Source organism: Lepisosteus oculatus, chromosome 6, assembly GCF_040954835.1.
Source record: "Lepisosteus oculatus isolate fLepOcu1 chromosome 6, fLepOcu1.hap2, whole genome shotgun sequence".
In the NCBI taxonomy this organism is placed as follows: domain Eukaryota; kingdom Metazoa; phylum Chordata; class Actinopteri; order Semionotiformes; family Lepisosteidae; genus Lepisosteus; species Lepisosteus oculatus.
In genome coordinates this window covers 24313723-24329819 of record NC_090701.1, presented here as the reverse complement: position 1 = coordinate 24329819, position 16097 = coordinate 24313723, and the positions used below count along the sequence as shown (strand labels likewise).

The window sequence follows — 16097 nt, the reverse complement described above, 5'->3', positions numbered from 1 at the left end:
AGCAGTAAATGATTTGTGCATTCCCATTGCACAAATCAAAGTATACAGGTTGAATTTCACCCTTTGCTATAGCAGCTTGATTTTCCTGAAGATAATCTCTACATTTATTTCAATAACTGTTGTTTTGCCTGAACCTGTACATTGGTATACTTCACAGGACTTATCTTATAGCTGTTGACAAAGCTTTCTCTGCACAGGTCAGTGCCAGCTTTCAGAAGAAAGTCCAGAGCAAGATTACAGACCTCCTGCAGCAGATGGAGGAGGGCCTAAAGACAGCTGACCCGCATGACTTCTCCACCTATACTGGCTGGACAGGTGAGCAGGTACATGAAAGGACTGCAGGATGTGTGTTGAGCTGGAAAAATCTCAAGCTTGAAGTAGGTAGGCTGGAAACCACAGCCTGATTTGTATCTGGTGCTCAGAAAGTGGTCAGCACAGCACACACCCTCCAGTACATAAGTTCTATGATTATGAAAACATTGCCTTGTTTTAATAATAGAAAGAAAGTTGTAGATTTTCTTGGTCTGTATACTTTTGTTGCCCCTGCATCTTTGGATGTATGGCATATTGATATGCAGCAGCAGTTATCATGGGTCAAGCTTCTTACTAGCCAGTCATAGTCCAAGGTACTGTACATACTGTGTGTGCACTGTGTTGCCAGTGTCATCTGCACTCTAGCATGGATTCCATATCTGTCTCCTTCACTGTTACAACCCAGTAGGGTTTGGTCTGATTACTGGGATTTGTTCAAACTGGGCATTAAATGACCTTTTCTTAAACTCAAACCGGACTTGCTCTGCTAATCAGTAAATGATTAAAAGCGTTTAATTAAGCTTAATTGAATCCCTGACTGTTTCTGAGCTGAAAGCAATTGAAATGTAGTTATGAACTTAATTTTGTCCGGGGTTGAAGACCTCAAATGATCTTAACAAAATCATTTCAATTTTCCATATTATTGAAAATACTGAAGGCAGCATGATGGCACAGTGGTTAGCATTGCTTTGCAGTGCTTGGTTCAATTTGTGAGTTGCTGTCTGTGTGGAGTTTGTATGTTCTCCACTTGTTTGCAAGGGTTTCCTCCTTGCAAGGGTTTCCTGAGCGTGTGCATATCGTTATATATATATATGTGCTCTGCATTGGTGTCCCATCAAAGGTGTATCCTGCCTTACACCTGTTGGTTCTAGGATAGGCTCTGTTTCCCCTGTGACACTGTACTTGATATAGTGTTTAGAAAATGAATGGATAAAAAATACTGAATAATTTTTGGGTTTTGGAAAACCCTGTTTTGTGAATTAGAAGTGCTACTTGTCATACATTTTTGTCTTTGTCCTATGTTATAAAAATTAATGTGGTTCTGGCTATCAGGGGGTAAATAAAGCTGCAGCAATGCCCTCCACTTCTTATGCTGAAAATGGAGGAAAAAAGCTTACTCTACTGTTCTTGTCCTTGAATCTCTTTGCCCTAAATGCACCATTTGTCTTGATAGCTGAGAATGGAAATGCATTTTGAAGCATCACATGCTGTATATTTGCAGTTCTTTCCTCAGGCTAAAAATAATGAAAAGGTTGATTAGCTAACATCTTTTGCTCTTGAAAAATGAAGTGGTTCTTATTGGAACTGATGCAGCAGGTGTCAGGATCCTAGCCCACCTGCCTGTTTATTAGGTGCAGTGTGATGGTTCATTCCTCATATCCAGCCATGCTTTTCATTCCTCTATTCCAATCCATCCAATGAGCCTGTGTTTCACTGTCGAAATCTAATTTGTTCCCAAAACAGCTTCTCCTTTCCTTTATTTTCTATATTTTTTGTTGATGAAATAGTTTACGTTCAAAACTGATTCACAAATTTGTATATCTTGTGTTTAGTTGACATTGCAATTCCATAGACCTACAGTACTTCCATTGTGGAGGTATAGATGAGTGAGGTAAATACTGGTGTAACATCACTTGGTAGAAATCTGCTTATCAAAAAAACAAATAGTTTGCACAGGAATATTATGTCATTTCCATTCAAATGTAAAATTAGGATTCAAAAGGAAAAAAAGTTAGTTCAGGTTAGCCAGTATTTACTAAAAATTTCTGACTGTAGTGCTATAGTATTTCCAAAGTATAAATCTCATTCACAATGTCAATTCACTGTTCATATGTTTGGAGGCTCTTTAATAAGTCATTTTCTTGTGATTGCTTTCTTATTAGCAGTTAGAAGAAAGAACATTCAAATGTTATGTTTAGATTTGCTATATCTTATTTAGGGCTAAGTTCATGAATTGGCAAGCTTGCTACATCTGGGCAGGGAGAGAATACATGTGAATAAATTGTTACCTGCTCTCTATACAATCCCAGCATTGTGAAGTGTTTTTTTTTCATTTGACTTGTATAGTATGTTGGGACAAATAAAAAATGGGATAAGTTCTTCCAGTAAAGATTCTCCATGTTTGAAAGCTTGTAAAGCTGGACTAAATTTTTTCTATTTTAATATATTCTGTTGATTTTCTTTTCATATCCTCAACATTATTGTACTGCTTTGGAATTTCGATTACTGTACTGTTAAGGAGCAATAAAAATACAATTTCATTCTATGAGTCATTACTTTAAGAATATTTGTATAATGCCAGATCTCAAGAAGTCTTATTTTTCCAATTTGTACTGATGTGATAATTCTTCAGAATTTCTCAGATGACCTTTCTTCATCATCGTGTACAATGTCATAATCCCTATTGTTGCCCAGCTCTTTAGTCATATATCATAATAGTTCAATATACAGGTGGATGTAAATAATGGAACTATCTGTTCACTTTATGTCTTATAAAATTCACTAGGAAAGCCATTCATTCCTGTAGCTTTGCTGAGTTTAAGGTTTGAAATAGTCCTAAGAAATGTCCTTCTTGCTTATTGTCAATATTGTTTTGCTTCATGGTTAGGGCAGGTAGGTTTAATGAGTTTAATAAAGAGCCCATGTCATGTATATTTTGAATATCAGTCTGTGAATATAATCTTTTGTAATATTCATTTTATTCTATTTACTGGGTTTGTTATTGGATCAAATAATTGTATGTTCTATATATTGTCTGGCTAGTATATTGAATTTTTTCCTCAATCATAGTAGTTTCTCTTTTTTGTACTTTGACTATTTCTGTTCTAATCCTCAATAATGTCCTATGTATCTGATGAATATGTTTAAATGCTCTTATTCTATGTAGAGTAGTTTAAATAATTTTGGTTTGTTTTTTTGGGGTATAGGAGCAAATGGAAGCACTGCTTTTCCTCCAAGCACTGCTTTAGCTGTGTCCCATAATACTGTTGGGAACTGCTCTCCTATATACAATACAGTAATTATTTAAATTCCATTTGATTTTTGAGAATAATGTAATTTAAAACACCATAGTTAATTCTCCATAAAGTGTTGTATTTCTTCAGGTTTAAAAGTAATATTAAATTAACCGATGCATTGTCAGATAAATCAGTAGTTCCAATTTCAAGCTGTTTTTATTATATTTATTGGAAGTAATGTGTTCTGCCAGATGAATTATGAGAGGCAGAGAAATGGTTATGAAATGTTTAGAATCCCATCCTGTAGGGTGCATATAATATACTGTACATACAGGTCTTCCATAGATTTATACACTCCTTTGATTAATGGTCCTCAGAAGAGTCCAATTTGGGATTCAAATCTTCTCCATATATTAGCATTGGACCTACTTCTTTGGCTGTTCATTCAAACATCTTCTGAAAATAAATTCCTGACATATCCCATTTGTGCATAGATATTAAGCAAGGTGACTATGTTCTTCTGTCTTCCCTTTACCTATGAAAAATATGCCTTTTTTGTTTTAGATCTCTGACAGAAATTCAAATTTGACAGTAATTTACGTATCTGATCTTATGATCATTCTGATTCTTTTTGTTCTTTACATTCTGAGCTTATGCAAGGAATACTTTATCAAAACAAATCCGTTTGACCTTCACATATTCACTGCCTGAGAGGTAAGTCTCCTGGAAAAATACCACATGTGCCTTATCCCATTTAAACTGACATTTTCCTGACTCAGGTTAAGACAGCAAACCAGTCTAATTCATTTTACTATATGTCTAAATCGAGTTTGCTTGGCGTTCCAGCACTGCTTCAGAACATGCACTGAACTGCTTAAATTTCAGGAGGAGGTCGGACCCCAATATTGTCCAGTTTTAATTGTAGGTCACAATTCGTGCATATTTTTACTATGGGCCAGATTGGCCAAATGACTCTACTGACTTGCTACTGAGTTCTTGTGCCTAGGTTGAACTTATGATCAGGTTGACGGTCCCTCATCCAGGTGAGTTAAACCTTTAAAACAGTCTGACTCATTTTACTTCTTTTTCCATCACAATTTGAGAACTACAGGTTTAGTGCTTAAAGCATTGCTCAGTACTCCAGTCTCTTGGACTTATGTTAGATATCTTCTTGAATCCTACCTCTCTCCTGTACAGGCATAGCTCTTCTCTACCTGCAGCTGCACCGTGTGACCCAGGAGCAGTCCCATCTGCAGCGTGCACTGGACTATGTGAAAAGAACCCTGCGCAATCTCAATGGCCGGAGGGTGACTTTCCTGTGTGGCGATGCTGGGCCACTCGCTGTGGGGGCAGTGGTGCACCACAAGCTGAAGAACGAGGCAGAGTCCAAGGAGTGCATCACTAAGTAGGCACTACACACTTAGTAGTATTTTATTTTCACCACAAGGGAAAAGGGCTTGATAGTCAGGTTCGTTTGCAAATGATTGATTAAGTGTGTCACAGTGAATAAGCTAAAAAGCTAAAGGATAGCAGTTTTAGCTTATTGTGGTACTTTAGTAAGCTTTAGTAAGCTGTTACTAAAGTGTAGTAACAAACTTTAGCATTGTTCACTGAAGCCTTTGGAGCACCGATAAAGCTTTCTACCTATAGTTACAAGCAATCTCTGCAGCTGTTTTGTCAACAGTTGACTTCATGTGTTTGAAGTATAAATCTGATCAGTCCCCACTCTAGTGCGCTTTTCATTGACTGTTCCTGTGGCTCTTTGCTCTCCTGTTCTCCAGGCTGCTCCAGCTGCAGCGCAGTGTGGTCATCTCTGACTCAGACCTGCCTGACGAGCTGCTGTATGGCCGGTCAGGGTACCTGTATGCACTACTCTATGTCAACGCTGAGATCGGGCCCGAGACTGTGCCTGCTTCCACCATCTCGGAGGTGAGAAAAATCCACAGAGGTGAATAACATACACAAGGAATGATACTCTTTATCAGAAACGTAGTCCCTTCATAAATGTGAACTTTAGCCCATATCCTAGGCCACCTCTTCTAATGAAAATAACCTGCCGTATTCCTGGTTTATAATTTATGAAAGGTGGGTATATCTGCCTAAACAAAAACTTCCTGCTTTCTAACTCATTTTGAAACCAAACCAGCACAAGCTTTTGCTTTTTGAAATCTGGTTCTAGTTATAGACAAGTGTACAAAAGATAGCTGAAAATGAAAATATTCTTTGTGACAGAACTACTTGCTTTCACCTTGCTTCTGTGGTAATGATTGTGGAATTTAGTAATATTTGAAGAGAGCTATTGCTATGCTTTGCATTCAGGCATGGAAGTTCCAGTCATTTTTAGGTAGTTTATTAGTGGCTCCCTTTGCTGTCGCCAGACCTGGGAGCGTAAGACTTGCAAACTGCCCTGGCCTGGGGAGTCTGGTGGTGTCTTCAGACTCTTGCTTTATACACTCTCTGAATTTTAACACTTAAAGCCAGGCTGTTATAAAGCATGTTAACATACTGATAGACATTGACTCTAAGCAAATTATGTAATTTTTGGAAAGATGCTGTATGGAATAAAAAAAAATCAAACCATTTTGGAATGGCCACTTAAATGTTAAATGTTTTTTAACCTTCTTGTTGTTCTGTAGTGACTTGTAAAAACTCTGTACTACCATCCAGACTGCATTTGTAATGTATGGCAAATGTTAAACAATTGTTATGGTAATAATTCTTCATTTAGCCCATTATTTCAAGATTAACTAGAGAAACTAGGGGGTGAACTCTGGCATGAACATCTGTGGTAGCAGAATCACTATCAAACCTTTATTTGACTTGTCATCTGAAAGATGGAGCACAAGGAGGTTGAGTAACTCGCTCAGGGTGACAAACAGTGAGTCACTGGCAGAACCCAGTGGGGCTTGAAAAAGGAGCCTACTGGTGACAGCCTTAACCAGTGGAGCTAGGAGATAGCAGATCAGTTTGTCAAAATATATTAAAATATACTAAAATATATTAAAGGGGAGCTTTATCAGGAAAGGTATTTAAGGAGATAGGTTATAATTTAGAGGATGCCATTAGACCTAAAAATTACACGAAAAGCATTTCTTGAAAGAAGTGATGGTTCAGCAAAATGACAGGATAGCTTGTTCCACAGCAGCAATATTTTTTTTTTTCATGTGATGATCAAATAGTACAGAGTATTCTAAAGGGAGGCTTTTTGGTACATAGTACAATTTTAAAGTAGTGATGACCAGTGTATGTTAGCTGTAGTCCTGTAGAGCCATAGTTTCAGTAATCAGTTTAAAAAATAAGGCATTTAGGTCAAGAATCATTTAACCCCTGAGAGCTACAGGGTGTTGGTTTTTCTGTTTCAAGTTACCTCTTATCTACTTCTTTACATAAATCATGTGTTATCCGATTGTTAATAAATTGAGGGTGACCCATAATACGTGCTGGATTCTGGGCTTGTATGACCAGGGTGACCTCCCTGGGCCCAGTCAGCTAGTGCCTAGATGGTCTGTTTTATCACTGAAAATTCCAGATTGTTTCTGTCCGCCTCTGAACCTGCTCTGGTTTTCCTGTAGCTTTTACTCATTCAGAACAGAACATGTAGCCTCTTCCATCTTGTAAAATGTGTTTATCTTGTCAGCCACGCTTGTGCTATCTGTTCATGATGACTAATTGTAAACATAAGATGGAATCACTGGACTGAGCTTGATGTCCTACTTCTATGACAGCTGCAGGGATTTAACAAATAACATGCATGCGATAATTAATTGTCTGTAAATAAACCAGTTAGCATTAATTGCTTTGCTTATCCTCAGGAGATTCTTAATGAGTAGTCTGTGAAGCTCATATTTTAACAGATATTTCATATAGATTGTCAGAAAAAATATGTATACAGTTAGTATTTTTAAAATGACTTAGATTGACAATGTTTTGAAGTTTGGAAGGCTTGGCAAGGGCTAAAGCAATTTCTTGTTTAAGAGATTGGAAATGTCAGTGGTCATATAGTCCTGAACTGAAGTACTGCTACTCAACCCTGATGTGCTCTGTTTTTTCTTATTTATGGTAGTATGGATGGCTGATCCAGATACTAAGTATACAGTTGCTAACAAATGTTGTCACTTACCTGGCTGGGGCTCAAGAGCATGTCCATTATAGATCCTTTTATCTGTCCTGTCACCCAGGAACAAGGCTCAAATGAAACGCTGTTTGTTTTTTATGTAATGTTAGAATACATGTTTAAAGGTTGTCACTGGTACTTTACCAGTGGTGAATTTTTAAAATACAAAAAGCTTAGAGAGAAACAAGCATGGGATATGAAAAATGCATGTAATTGTCTCTTTGTTCACATTCATACAGTTTTTTACAGTATATGTCAACAGGTGCATAAATGTTAATTTGCAGTTAGTTTCAATATATGAGTTTGAATTCAGTGCATGAGCGTTGTGTTCAGGAAGGTGTTGTCTGTGTGGAAATGTCCACTGTAAAAGACAGAGGTACCTAAATGAGCTTCACCTGTACTGTGCATACAGTAGGTGCTTGTTTAAAGGTTTGGAGAAGGTGTTTTTCTGACTGTTCCAAGCAACATCAAATATGCAGCAGATGACAAATGACTTGTGCCTAAAATTTGAATACAGGCTGCTATCTTGAAGGCAGGTACAGTTGTATGCAAAAGTTTGGGCACCCTTGGCCAAATTACATTTTTTGTAATTTGTTGATTTTATAAGTGAAAAGAAGTTAACACAACCTCTGCAGTGAACAAACATACTTGACATATTTCTGCAAATTGTAATGCACAGCTACTATTTATTTGCTAAATTGAATAGATTGAAAAAAATAAAACCGTAAATGAGCTATGTGCAGTTGATCCACTAGTGATATTTTTTTGTAAAGTCTCGGAACTTAATTGACTCGTTAGGCCTTAATCTAAGTCAGGTGATGACAATTCCAGAGCTTCATAAATTCTCTGACCCTTCAAACCTCTCAGGTTACACTCGACAACCATGGGCTCCTCTAAGCAGCTGACTGAGGATCAGAAAATAATGATAATTGACTCTTACAAAGCAGGGGAAGCTATAAAAAGATATCTAAATGCTTCCTGCTTGCAATTTCCACTGTCCAAAATATCATTAAGAAATGGAAGTTAAGAGGAACTGTTGAAGTCAAGACAAGATCTGTAAGAAAAATCTCCGATAGAACTGCTCGTAGACTGGTCAGGAATGCAAAGTAAAACCCCACTATCAAAGGACCTGCAGGAAGGTTTAGCTGGCACAGCAGTAGTGGTGTGCCGGTTCACTGTGGTGTGTTGTTTGCTTGCACAAACATGATCTGCATGGAAGAGTCATCAGAAGGAAACCTTACCTGCGATCTCATCACAAAAGTGAACATCTGAAGTATGCAACACAACACTTAGATTAGCCAGAGGCGTTTTGGAACCAAGTGCTGGTGGTCTGATGAGGTACAAATTGAGCTCTTTGACTACAATCACCAAAGGTTTGTTTGGGGAAAAAAAAAGGAGAAGCTTTTGAAGAAAAGAACACCTTGCCAACTGTTAAGCATGGATCTATTATGCTTTGGGGTTGGGTGGCAGCCAGTGGCACAGGAAATATTTTGCGGGTAGAGGGAAGAATGGATTCTACTAAGTATCAACAAATCCTGGAAGCTGTTGTCCCACTGTCAGTGAAGAAACTGAAGCTGAAAAGAGGTTCGATATTACAACAATGCAATGATCCAAAACATATCTCAAAATCAACCATGCACTGCTTCAAGAAACGAAAGATTAAGGTTTTGGAATGGCCTTCACAGTCCCTAGACTTGAATATTATTGGAAATCTGTGGGGAGATCTCAAACATGCAGTGCATGCAAAACAACCGAAGAATATTTCTGAACTAGAAGTGTTCTGCAAGGAAGAGTGGGGAAAAAAATCCTAACGCAAGAATAGAAAGACTGTTAGCTTGCTACAGGAAACATTTGGAGGCTGTGATTACTGCCAAAGGGGGTATTACTAAGTACTGACTAATAATGACCAAACTTTTGCACATGCTACATTTACTGTTTTATTTTTTCAATATGTTAAATTCAGCAAATAGTAACTGTGCATTAAAATTAGCAGAAATATGTCAAATTTCAGTTTGTTCGCTGCAGAGGTTGTGTTAACTTCTTTTCACTTAGATAATCAACAAAACATAATTTGGCCAGGGTGGCCAACCTTTTGGATACAACTGTATATAGTAATATTATTTTAGTAATTTATATTTTATTTCTAGATGGCTAAATGGCTTCATCTAGACCCTATTCCTTAACCTACTGTAGGAATGTACTGATGTAGGGGCCATTACTACTGACTGAGCTGGCAAACAATACTGGCTGCCTAGCTGTGAAACATGTCATCCATGTTTACAGTGTCTGTAAAAACACATTTTTATTAGGGTTAATAATCTGAGTTATTGCTTACTGCGATTTGTGTTTCATGTGATTTGTGTCCATTTTTGAAGATTGTTTTAGTAATATAATTTTTTAAATTTTACTTTTACCTTTTAATGGTTTAGTGCCTTGGGACAGTAATATGCTTTTCTGTTGTAAAATGCTGTGTGCTTGACCCAGTGTTAGAGCTTGAACCCTATGCTCTTCAAGTGTTGAAGAAAGCCTTAAACCTTAGGCAGTGATCACTGAGACTAACGCATCAGCACTAAAGTCCGTGTACAAACTTCGGAGTGGCTAGAAAATGAACTGACTTCTCCGTCTCTTAAACAAACATCCTTACGTGCTTCAAATCATCTTATCTGCCTTTGTTGTTGATACCCAGTAGACTGAAGACTACAAGATTCCATCTGAATTGGATCATAGACCCTTTGGTCAAGCAATATTGTTCTAGCCGCATTTCTTCAATGTACCATACGTTTTCCAGCCACTATGAGTTAAGGTTTGCCTTTGGTTTATTAGTATAGCAGAGAGAAACATTTTTAGTCTATATTGGTATCGTTACTACATTACTGGGCAACTATAGTTTGAATGATTAGCTAAGATTGCTTTGAGCTTTATAAGAAAAGTCAGCTTGAATAAAGTTTATTGTAGATTAATTGCTTGAAACACAAATGAAGAATTTCTGTGTGAGTTGAATTGTTAAACGTACGAAACATTTGTGTAAACATTGAGAGCTGTACCCCTGTGTCATCAGCTTATAAGAGCTGCAAGGACATTATACAGTGGATCTGACAGGCCCACTATTTCCTGATCCTGACTAAATGGAATTTTCCAAGCCTAAATTCAAGTGTAATCATCTGCGATTAATCCTGCCTGCATTCCATTACCAGCTTTCAGCAGTTGTACCTGCAGGCATTCACTGCACTGGCCCAGCATCTATAGAACCATGTTTTTTCATTCTTCTCGGGGTGATTTGTAAATCAGAGTAGCACATTTCCCAGTTTCAGATGGAATAACTGTAATTGAATGCAGCTAGCTCTTTTTACAAACCAATTTTTGCAGGGAAAGTCTTTCCTGGAAAAGATTTTGTTTGACCTTGGTCATGCTTGCTGAAAGCCTTGAATTTTTAAACAGACCAAAGACAAAAGGGTTTTTTATGACTAACTTTGCAACACTGACAGTAACAGTTTATAATGCCCCTGACCCCATAACTGTATGAAACACTAACACCAGCAGATGTCCTTCATTTTTAATGATTACATTGAAATTTAATCAATTTTAATCAGCACTGTATTTCATGCCCAGTACAGCAATGCACTTAAGGTGAATTAAACACTGGGTTTATTTATGTAGGTTGTTGAAACCCTTCTTGAATCTGGGAAGAATATGTCGAAAGAAGAGAAGAAAATGGATCGCTGTCCCCTCCTGTATCAGTGGCATCGGAAGCAGTACGTTGGTGCTGCGCATGGTCTGGCTGGCATCTACTACATGCTAATGCAGGTACAAATGTTGGATACAGCTCTGCTGTTTTCTTCTGTCATGTTAAACATTTATATAAAGATATCTTTAGAAAGTGGTGCTGTCTTTCAACAAGAAATTTCAGGATAACATACTGTACTGTATCATATACAAGTTGTTTCCTGGAGATAATGGAGTGAGTTAGCTTTAGGGCAGCTGCTAATTCTGAAATGATGAAAAAATAAGCTGATTCGTCTGTCTTTTCATCTTTCATTTGAGAAAACCATTCAGTGTCTCTTGTTATTAGTCCCTCTCATGTTAACTGATCACATGACGCATATTAAAAGAAACACCTGGGATAGAAGGTGGAGTATCTTTTCAAACAAAGAACATGTTGGAATGAATTTAGCAGAGTGTCTATAGCTATTAAAAAAGATGTGTTTAATATTTAAAGTATGGGTAAATCTAATCAGGTTGTAAATAGGATGACAGAACTCTGGCTTTAGGTGCTATTTGATTTTAAAATATTTTAAATATGCAGGTATTAAACTAATTTAAAGCAGACGTCTGAGCAAGAGAAAAGTCATTAATGAACTGAAATGACTGATATTTGTTATTAATAAGAGGAAGACATTTGACTTTTCTAGGCTGTTTGATTGCTAGTAACTAATTGATCTCATGATATCAACCAGCTGTTTTTTTTTAAAGAAGCAAGGTTTTCAATGTCATAGCAGGTAAGATGCCCAAATGTTTTGTACCATAGAGCCAACCAGGTTGATGTCTGTAATTCTGACGGTGCATGTTAGAGCAAAGGTTCACGTCACTAGCTCACTGTGACCAGGTGTCCCCAATGAGTCCAATGAGTGGCACAAAACTGGCAGAGTACCACCAGAGGTAGAGAGAAGATTAGTAAGCTAGAAATCCTTTAGGCTGATCAGTAAAGTATGACAGTTCATTCCATGTGTCCTGCAATATAATACTCCACCCTGGGACACTAATCACAGCACAGAGAGTATCTTAATTTCAGCCCCTATTAAAAAAATATTGTGCAGTAATTTTATGATTAAAAAAATACCAATTTGTAGCAAACATGGGTTTTGCTGTGTGCAGCGCCATCTGGTGTTGTAACATTATTGATTCCTAATCTGTTCTATTCAACCAGGCTCTGAAGTTGAGAGGCAAATAGCTTTCATATTTAGAGTTTCCAAAATGCCCCTCAGTTTGCATTTACATGCATCCAATTACTTATGTTGTTTAGTTTAGTTTAGAGAGCTTATGTTGTTTAGTTTAAATTAATAATAATAAGGAAAAGTAAGGGAAAACTAATAAGCTATACAATGTCTTTCAAATCGAGAACTGCGATGTATATTTTCTAGTATAACCTGATGCTGCTTTATATAATACCTCTCTGGGATTCTTAATGATTCTCAGGCAGCAAAGACTGAGTCTGGTTTTAAATGACATAAGAGTCCCTCTGCTCATCTGTTGTGTCTAATGGATATGAAACAACAAATAAAAATCATAGTGCTCACTGGATTCCACATGGGGAGGACAGGAAGACAGGGAGGAAAATAAATGATCTGGCATGGATCCAGTGCCCCTGCTGTTTGTGGAGCAAAAAATAAAATATAAGTAGAGGCCCACAAAGAGCAGGTGTATTAAAATGGTAAAGGAACAGAGTGGTAGCAAATCAGTTTGACTTCTGTCTCAAAGGGGAAATATTAAGAAGAAAAACAAATGTTTTTAAAGATTTCTCAACAGTGGCTCTTTCTGTGCACGCACACTGTGTCTGAAAGGCTCCTGTGTTTTGCATGACTGTAGTGAGCAGCATTGCGATGATGTTTACATATAGTTTTAAAGACTTAAGGATCTAGGATGAAAGGTCATATAGAACTGAGTCCCAAAAACAGTTCTTCTCTTTCAAGGATAATGAATCCTTGTACTGTATGTCAAAATCATATCTATAACCATTTGCACGGGATCACATGAAAGAAAATGTTCTGTTCATCTTTCTGCCTGCAATATGTAGTTGTCCTCCTTTATTTTTCACTTGTAGGGCATTACCGTATGTCCTATGTATCATTTGATTTGTGTTTATGCACTGGAAGAATTGCTTTTTCGACTGGAAAAGAGAAACAATAAAATCAATCTTTTCTTTTCAGCCAGGAGTGAAGGTCAGTCAGGAAATGCTGACAGAGTTGGTGAAGCCCAGCATTGACTACGTACGCCATAAAAAGTTCAGATCTGGAAACTACCCATCATCCCTTAGTAATGAAACTGACCGTCTGGTCCACTGGTGCCATGGGGCTCCTGGAGTGATCCACATGCTGATACAAGCTTACATGGTCAGTAAGAGTTCTATGGCTCAGCATTTCATCTGGAAAGGTTTGCAGCATCCTAAGTATTAGGGAGGTATCATTTTAGGCAATATAAGGGTATTTGAATACAGCAAAATGCCTGCCTTACCTTACATGTGGTTTGAGGAATCATTAATCATTGGGAGGTGTGGTGGTTCTATGGCTAAGGATTTGCGGCTGTGGCTAGAAGGTTGCCGGTTCTGGCACAGGAATCCTACTCCGTTGGGCCCGTGGGCAAGATCCTTAACCCCAAATAAATAAACCTTATAAATGGCTGACCCTGAGCTCTGACCCCAAGTATTCTCTCCCTGTCTGTGTGCCTCATGGAGACTCAGTTGGGGTACGCGAAAAGACAAATTCCTAATACAAGAAATTGTATATGGCCAATAAAGTGATCTGATCTTAATTATGTTTTGTTACACTCCACTGATTTGAATTAGCCAAATGTGTTTTAATGATCACAGAGAAGTGAAGGAGTGTAGGTGGACTCCTCTGTCCTGTCCACCTTTGAGCCATTTTATTAATACATAACAGGCAGCTATGTTCAGTTCAGTGCTGATGGAGGAGAAGCACATCCCTCACTGACAGCATCAATTGCCAGCAAGAGGTCACTATGTTCCTGGCTAGATAACCCCACCCTACCCTCAGCAATGGTGAGCAAATTGTCACATGACCAGGTGCAAACGCATGATCATAGTCACCCAGGAGGCTCCTCCTGAGTGACCCAGTTTAACACTTTGAATCCTGTGGATATCTGTGAATGAAGAGTTGCTGTGTCACCCTGACGTCTCAAGACCTTCACACTCACCCCCTGGGTGTATCACTCAGAAGGCTCCCTGGACAGTTTTATACATATTTAAAAAGCAATCTAAAAAGGGGAAAAATTGTACACTTACGAGATTCACGGGTGCTTGATAGCTGCTTAATACCTAGTTGCTATTCAAGAAAAAAATGTTCTACATCCTGTTAGGATACTGTCATTAAATACATATGCAGATAAATTTGTAATAGCAATATAACTGGCTGCTCCAGAACCAGATGTTCAACAGTTAGTCTAGTCACGTACTTCACTGGGATGGAGTCGGTTAACCAGAATTCCATCTCCCACAGTCCGCTCTGCTTTTGGACACCCAGGGGGTGAGGGTGACACAGCAACTCTTCATTCACAGATATCCTCAGGATTCAATCCGGACAGAATTACAACACTTTAATTAAAATACTTTTAAATTTACTTTTAAGTTTATCGGTTTGGTTGTTTACAGATCAGGGAAGAATAATTTTCTACTGTACATTTTCAGTAAAACAAGGGGTTTCTGTTTCTATCGAAGCGTGCTTTATTGGTATTGTAATTCTTGTACTAATATAACAATATATAGATTCTAAAGTCATGTTTTCAAAGATGACCAGAGCTTTAGTAGTTGCTATCTCTAGCATATTGAAAAATATAAAAGAAGCCTTTTTAAGAGTATATATTGCATGGAGGTTAAAGTTACAGAGAGACTGTTGTGAAGGTTACCATGACAGCAACAGTGAGTGAAATGAAAAGAGCTGGATAAATGGAGTCTCCAGTTATCCTGCAAATTATCCCAAATTATACTGACCTCTAGTGGATTGAATGTGTTATTTTCAGAGTAAAACAACCATAAATTTAAAGTTTGGCTTGAACATTTTTAGAATAATACATCTTTACACCCATTAAACATGTTAATGTAATAGAAATATTTACATATAATAGATTTTTTTGTATTTGTCATTAGGTTAATGACATTGCGTGTCCTAGCATTTCTTTTGAAATGATATGTTTTGGATTTTCTAAGAGTGAGAAAGCAAAATTTCATAAATAATTTCACATTTTTAACTTATGCTTTCCTTTAGTGTGATTTGAAAACAAAACTGGTGTATTAAAACTTCACCTGCAGGCAGAAGTGTGGAGTAGGGCTCTGGATCCCAGAGTGGAGGGGGTGGGACACTGCTGTAGTACCTTCAACAGAGTTCTTCACTCCGATGGGTCCAGTCAGTGCTTTAAATCTGCCTGCTTCATAACCCTTACAGTTCATCATTATTAGGTCATCATGAGCATTTCTTCTTAGTTGATTTACCTGATAAAATAAACATGTAATGACTACTGCACTTTAGAGCAGTGGAATGTGGTATATATAAAAATCTATATTTTCCATAAACGGTGACACTATATATGTGCCAATATGTCTGCTTCACAGCACATAGTTTTCATGATAGAACTGTAAACATAATATTGGAAGTACCCTATAGATTTAAACAAAGTCAATATCAAACATCTTTGTTCCTGTCCTTGACCTGGAACCAGTTGTAGGAGCTCAAAACAGAAGCTTACAGGAAATCTCTCTTGCAGATATGACATCTCAAACACCGGGCTTAATGAAGGTTAATGTCTGTACTAACAATGAAGCAAAAATAGAAGTTGTGGTTCTTAGGGACTTCATTCTCTGCAATATGGCAACAAAACAATGCTCCAGGGATTGTGAGACAACACTTTGCTGTTGCCCAGGAGCCAAAGTGTCTTATATTCTCCATAGATTCACCAGGTTCCTAGCTAAGGCAGGCCACCACACAGTT

At 37.7% G+C, this 16097-nt stretch overlaps 1 protein-coding gene across 1 annotated transcript in view; it reads left to right on the top strand.

Moving 5' to 3' along the window:
- The window catches only part of lancl2 (LanC lantibiotic synthetase component C-like 2 (bacterial)), a 42949-nt gene that overhangs the window by 13371 nt on the left and 13481 nt on the right, over positions 1–16097 (top strand). The window contains exons 3-7 of the mRNA XM_006634297.3: positions 198–315; positions 4467–4674; positions 5051–5198; positions 11041–11187; positions 13308–13490. Coding sequence (XP_006634360.2) covers positions 198–315; positions 4467–4674; positions 5051–5198; positions 11041–11187; positions 13308–13490 — 804 coding nt within the window. The remainder of the gene's footprint in view (positions 1–197; positions 316–4466; positions 4675–5050; positions 5199–11040; positions 11188–13307; positions 13491–16097) is intronic.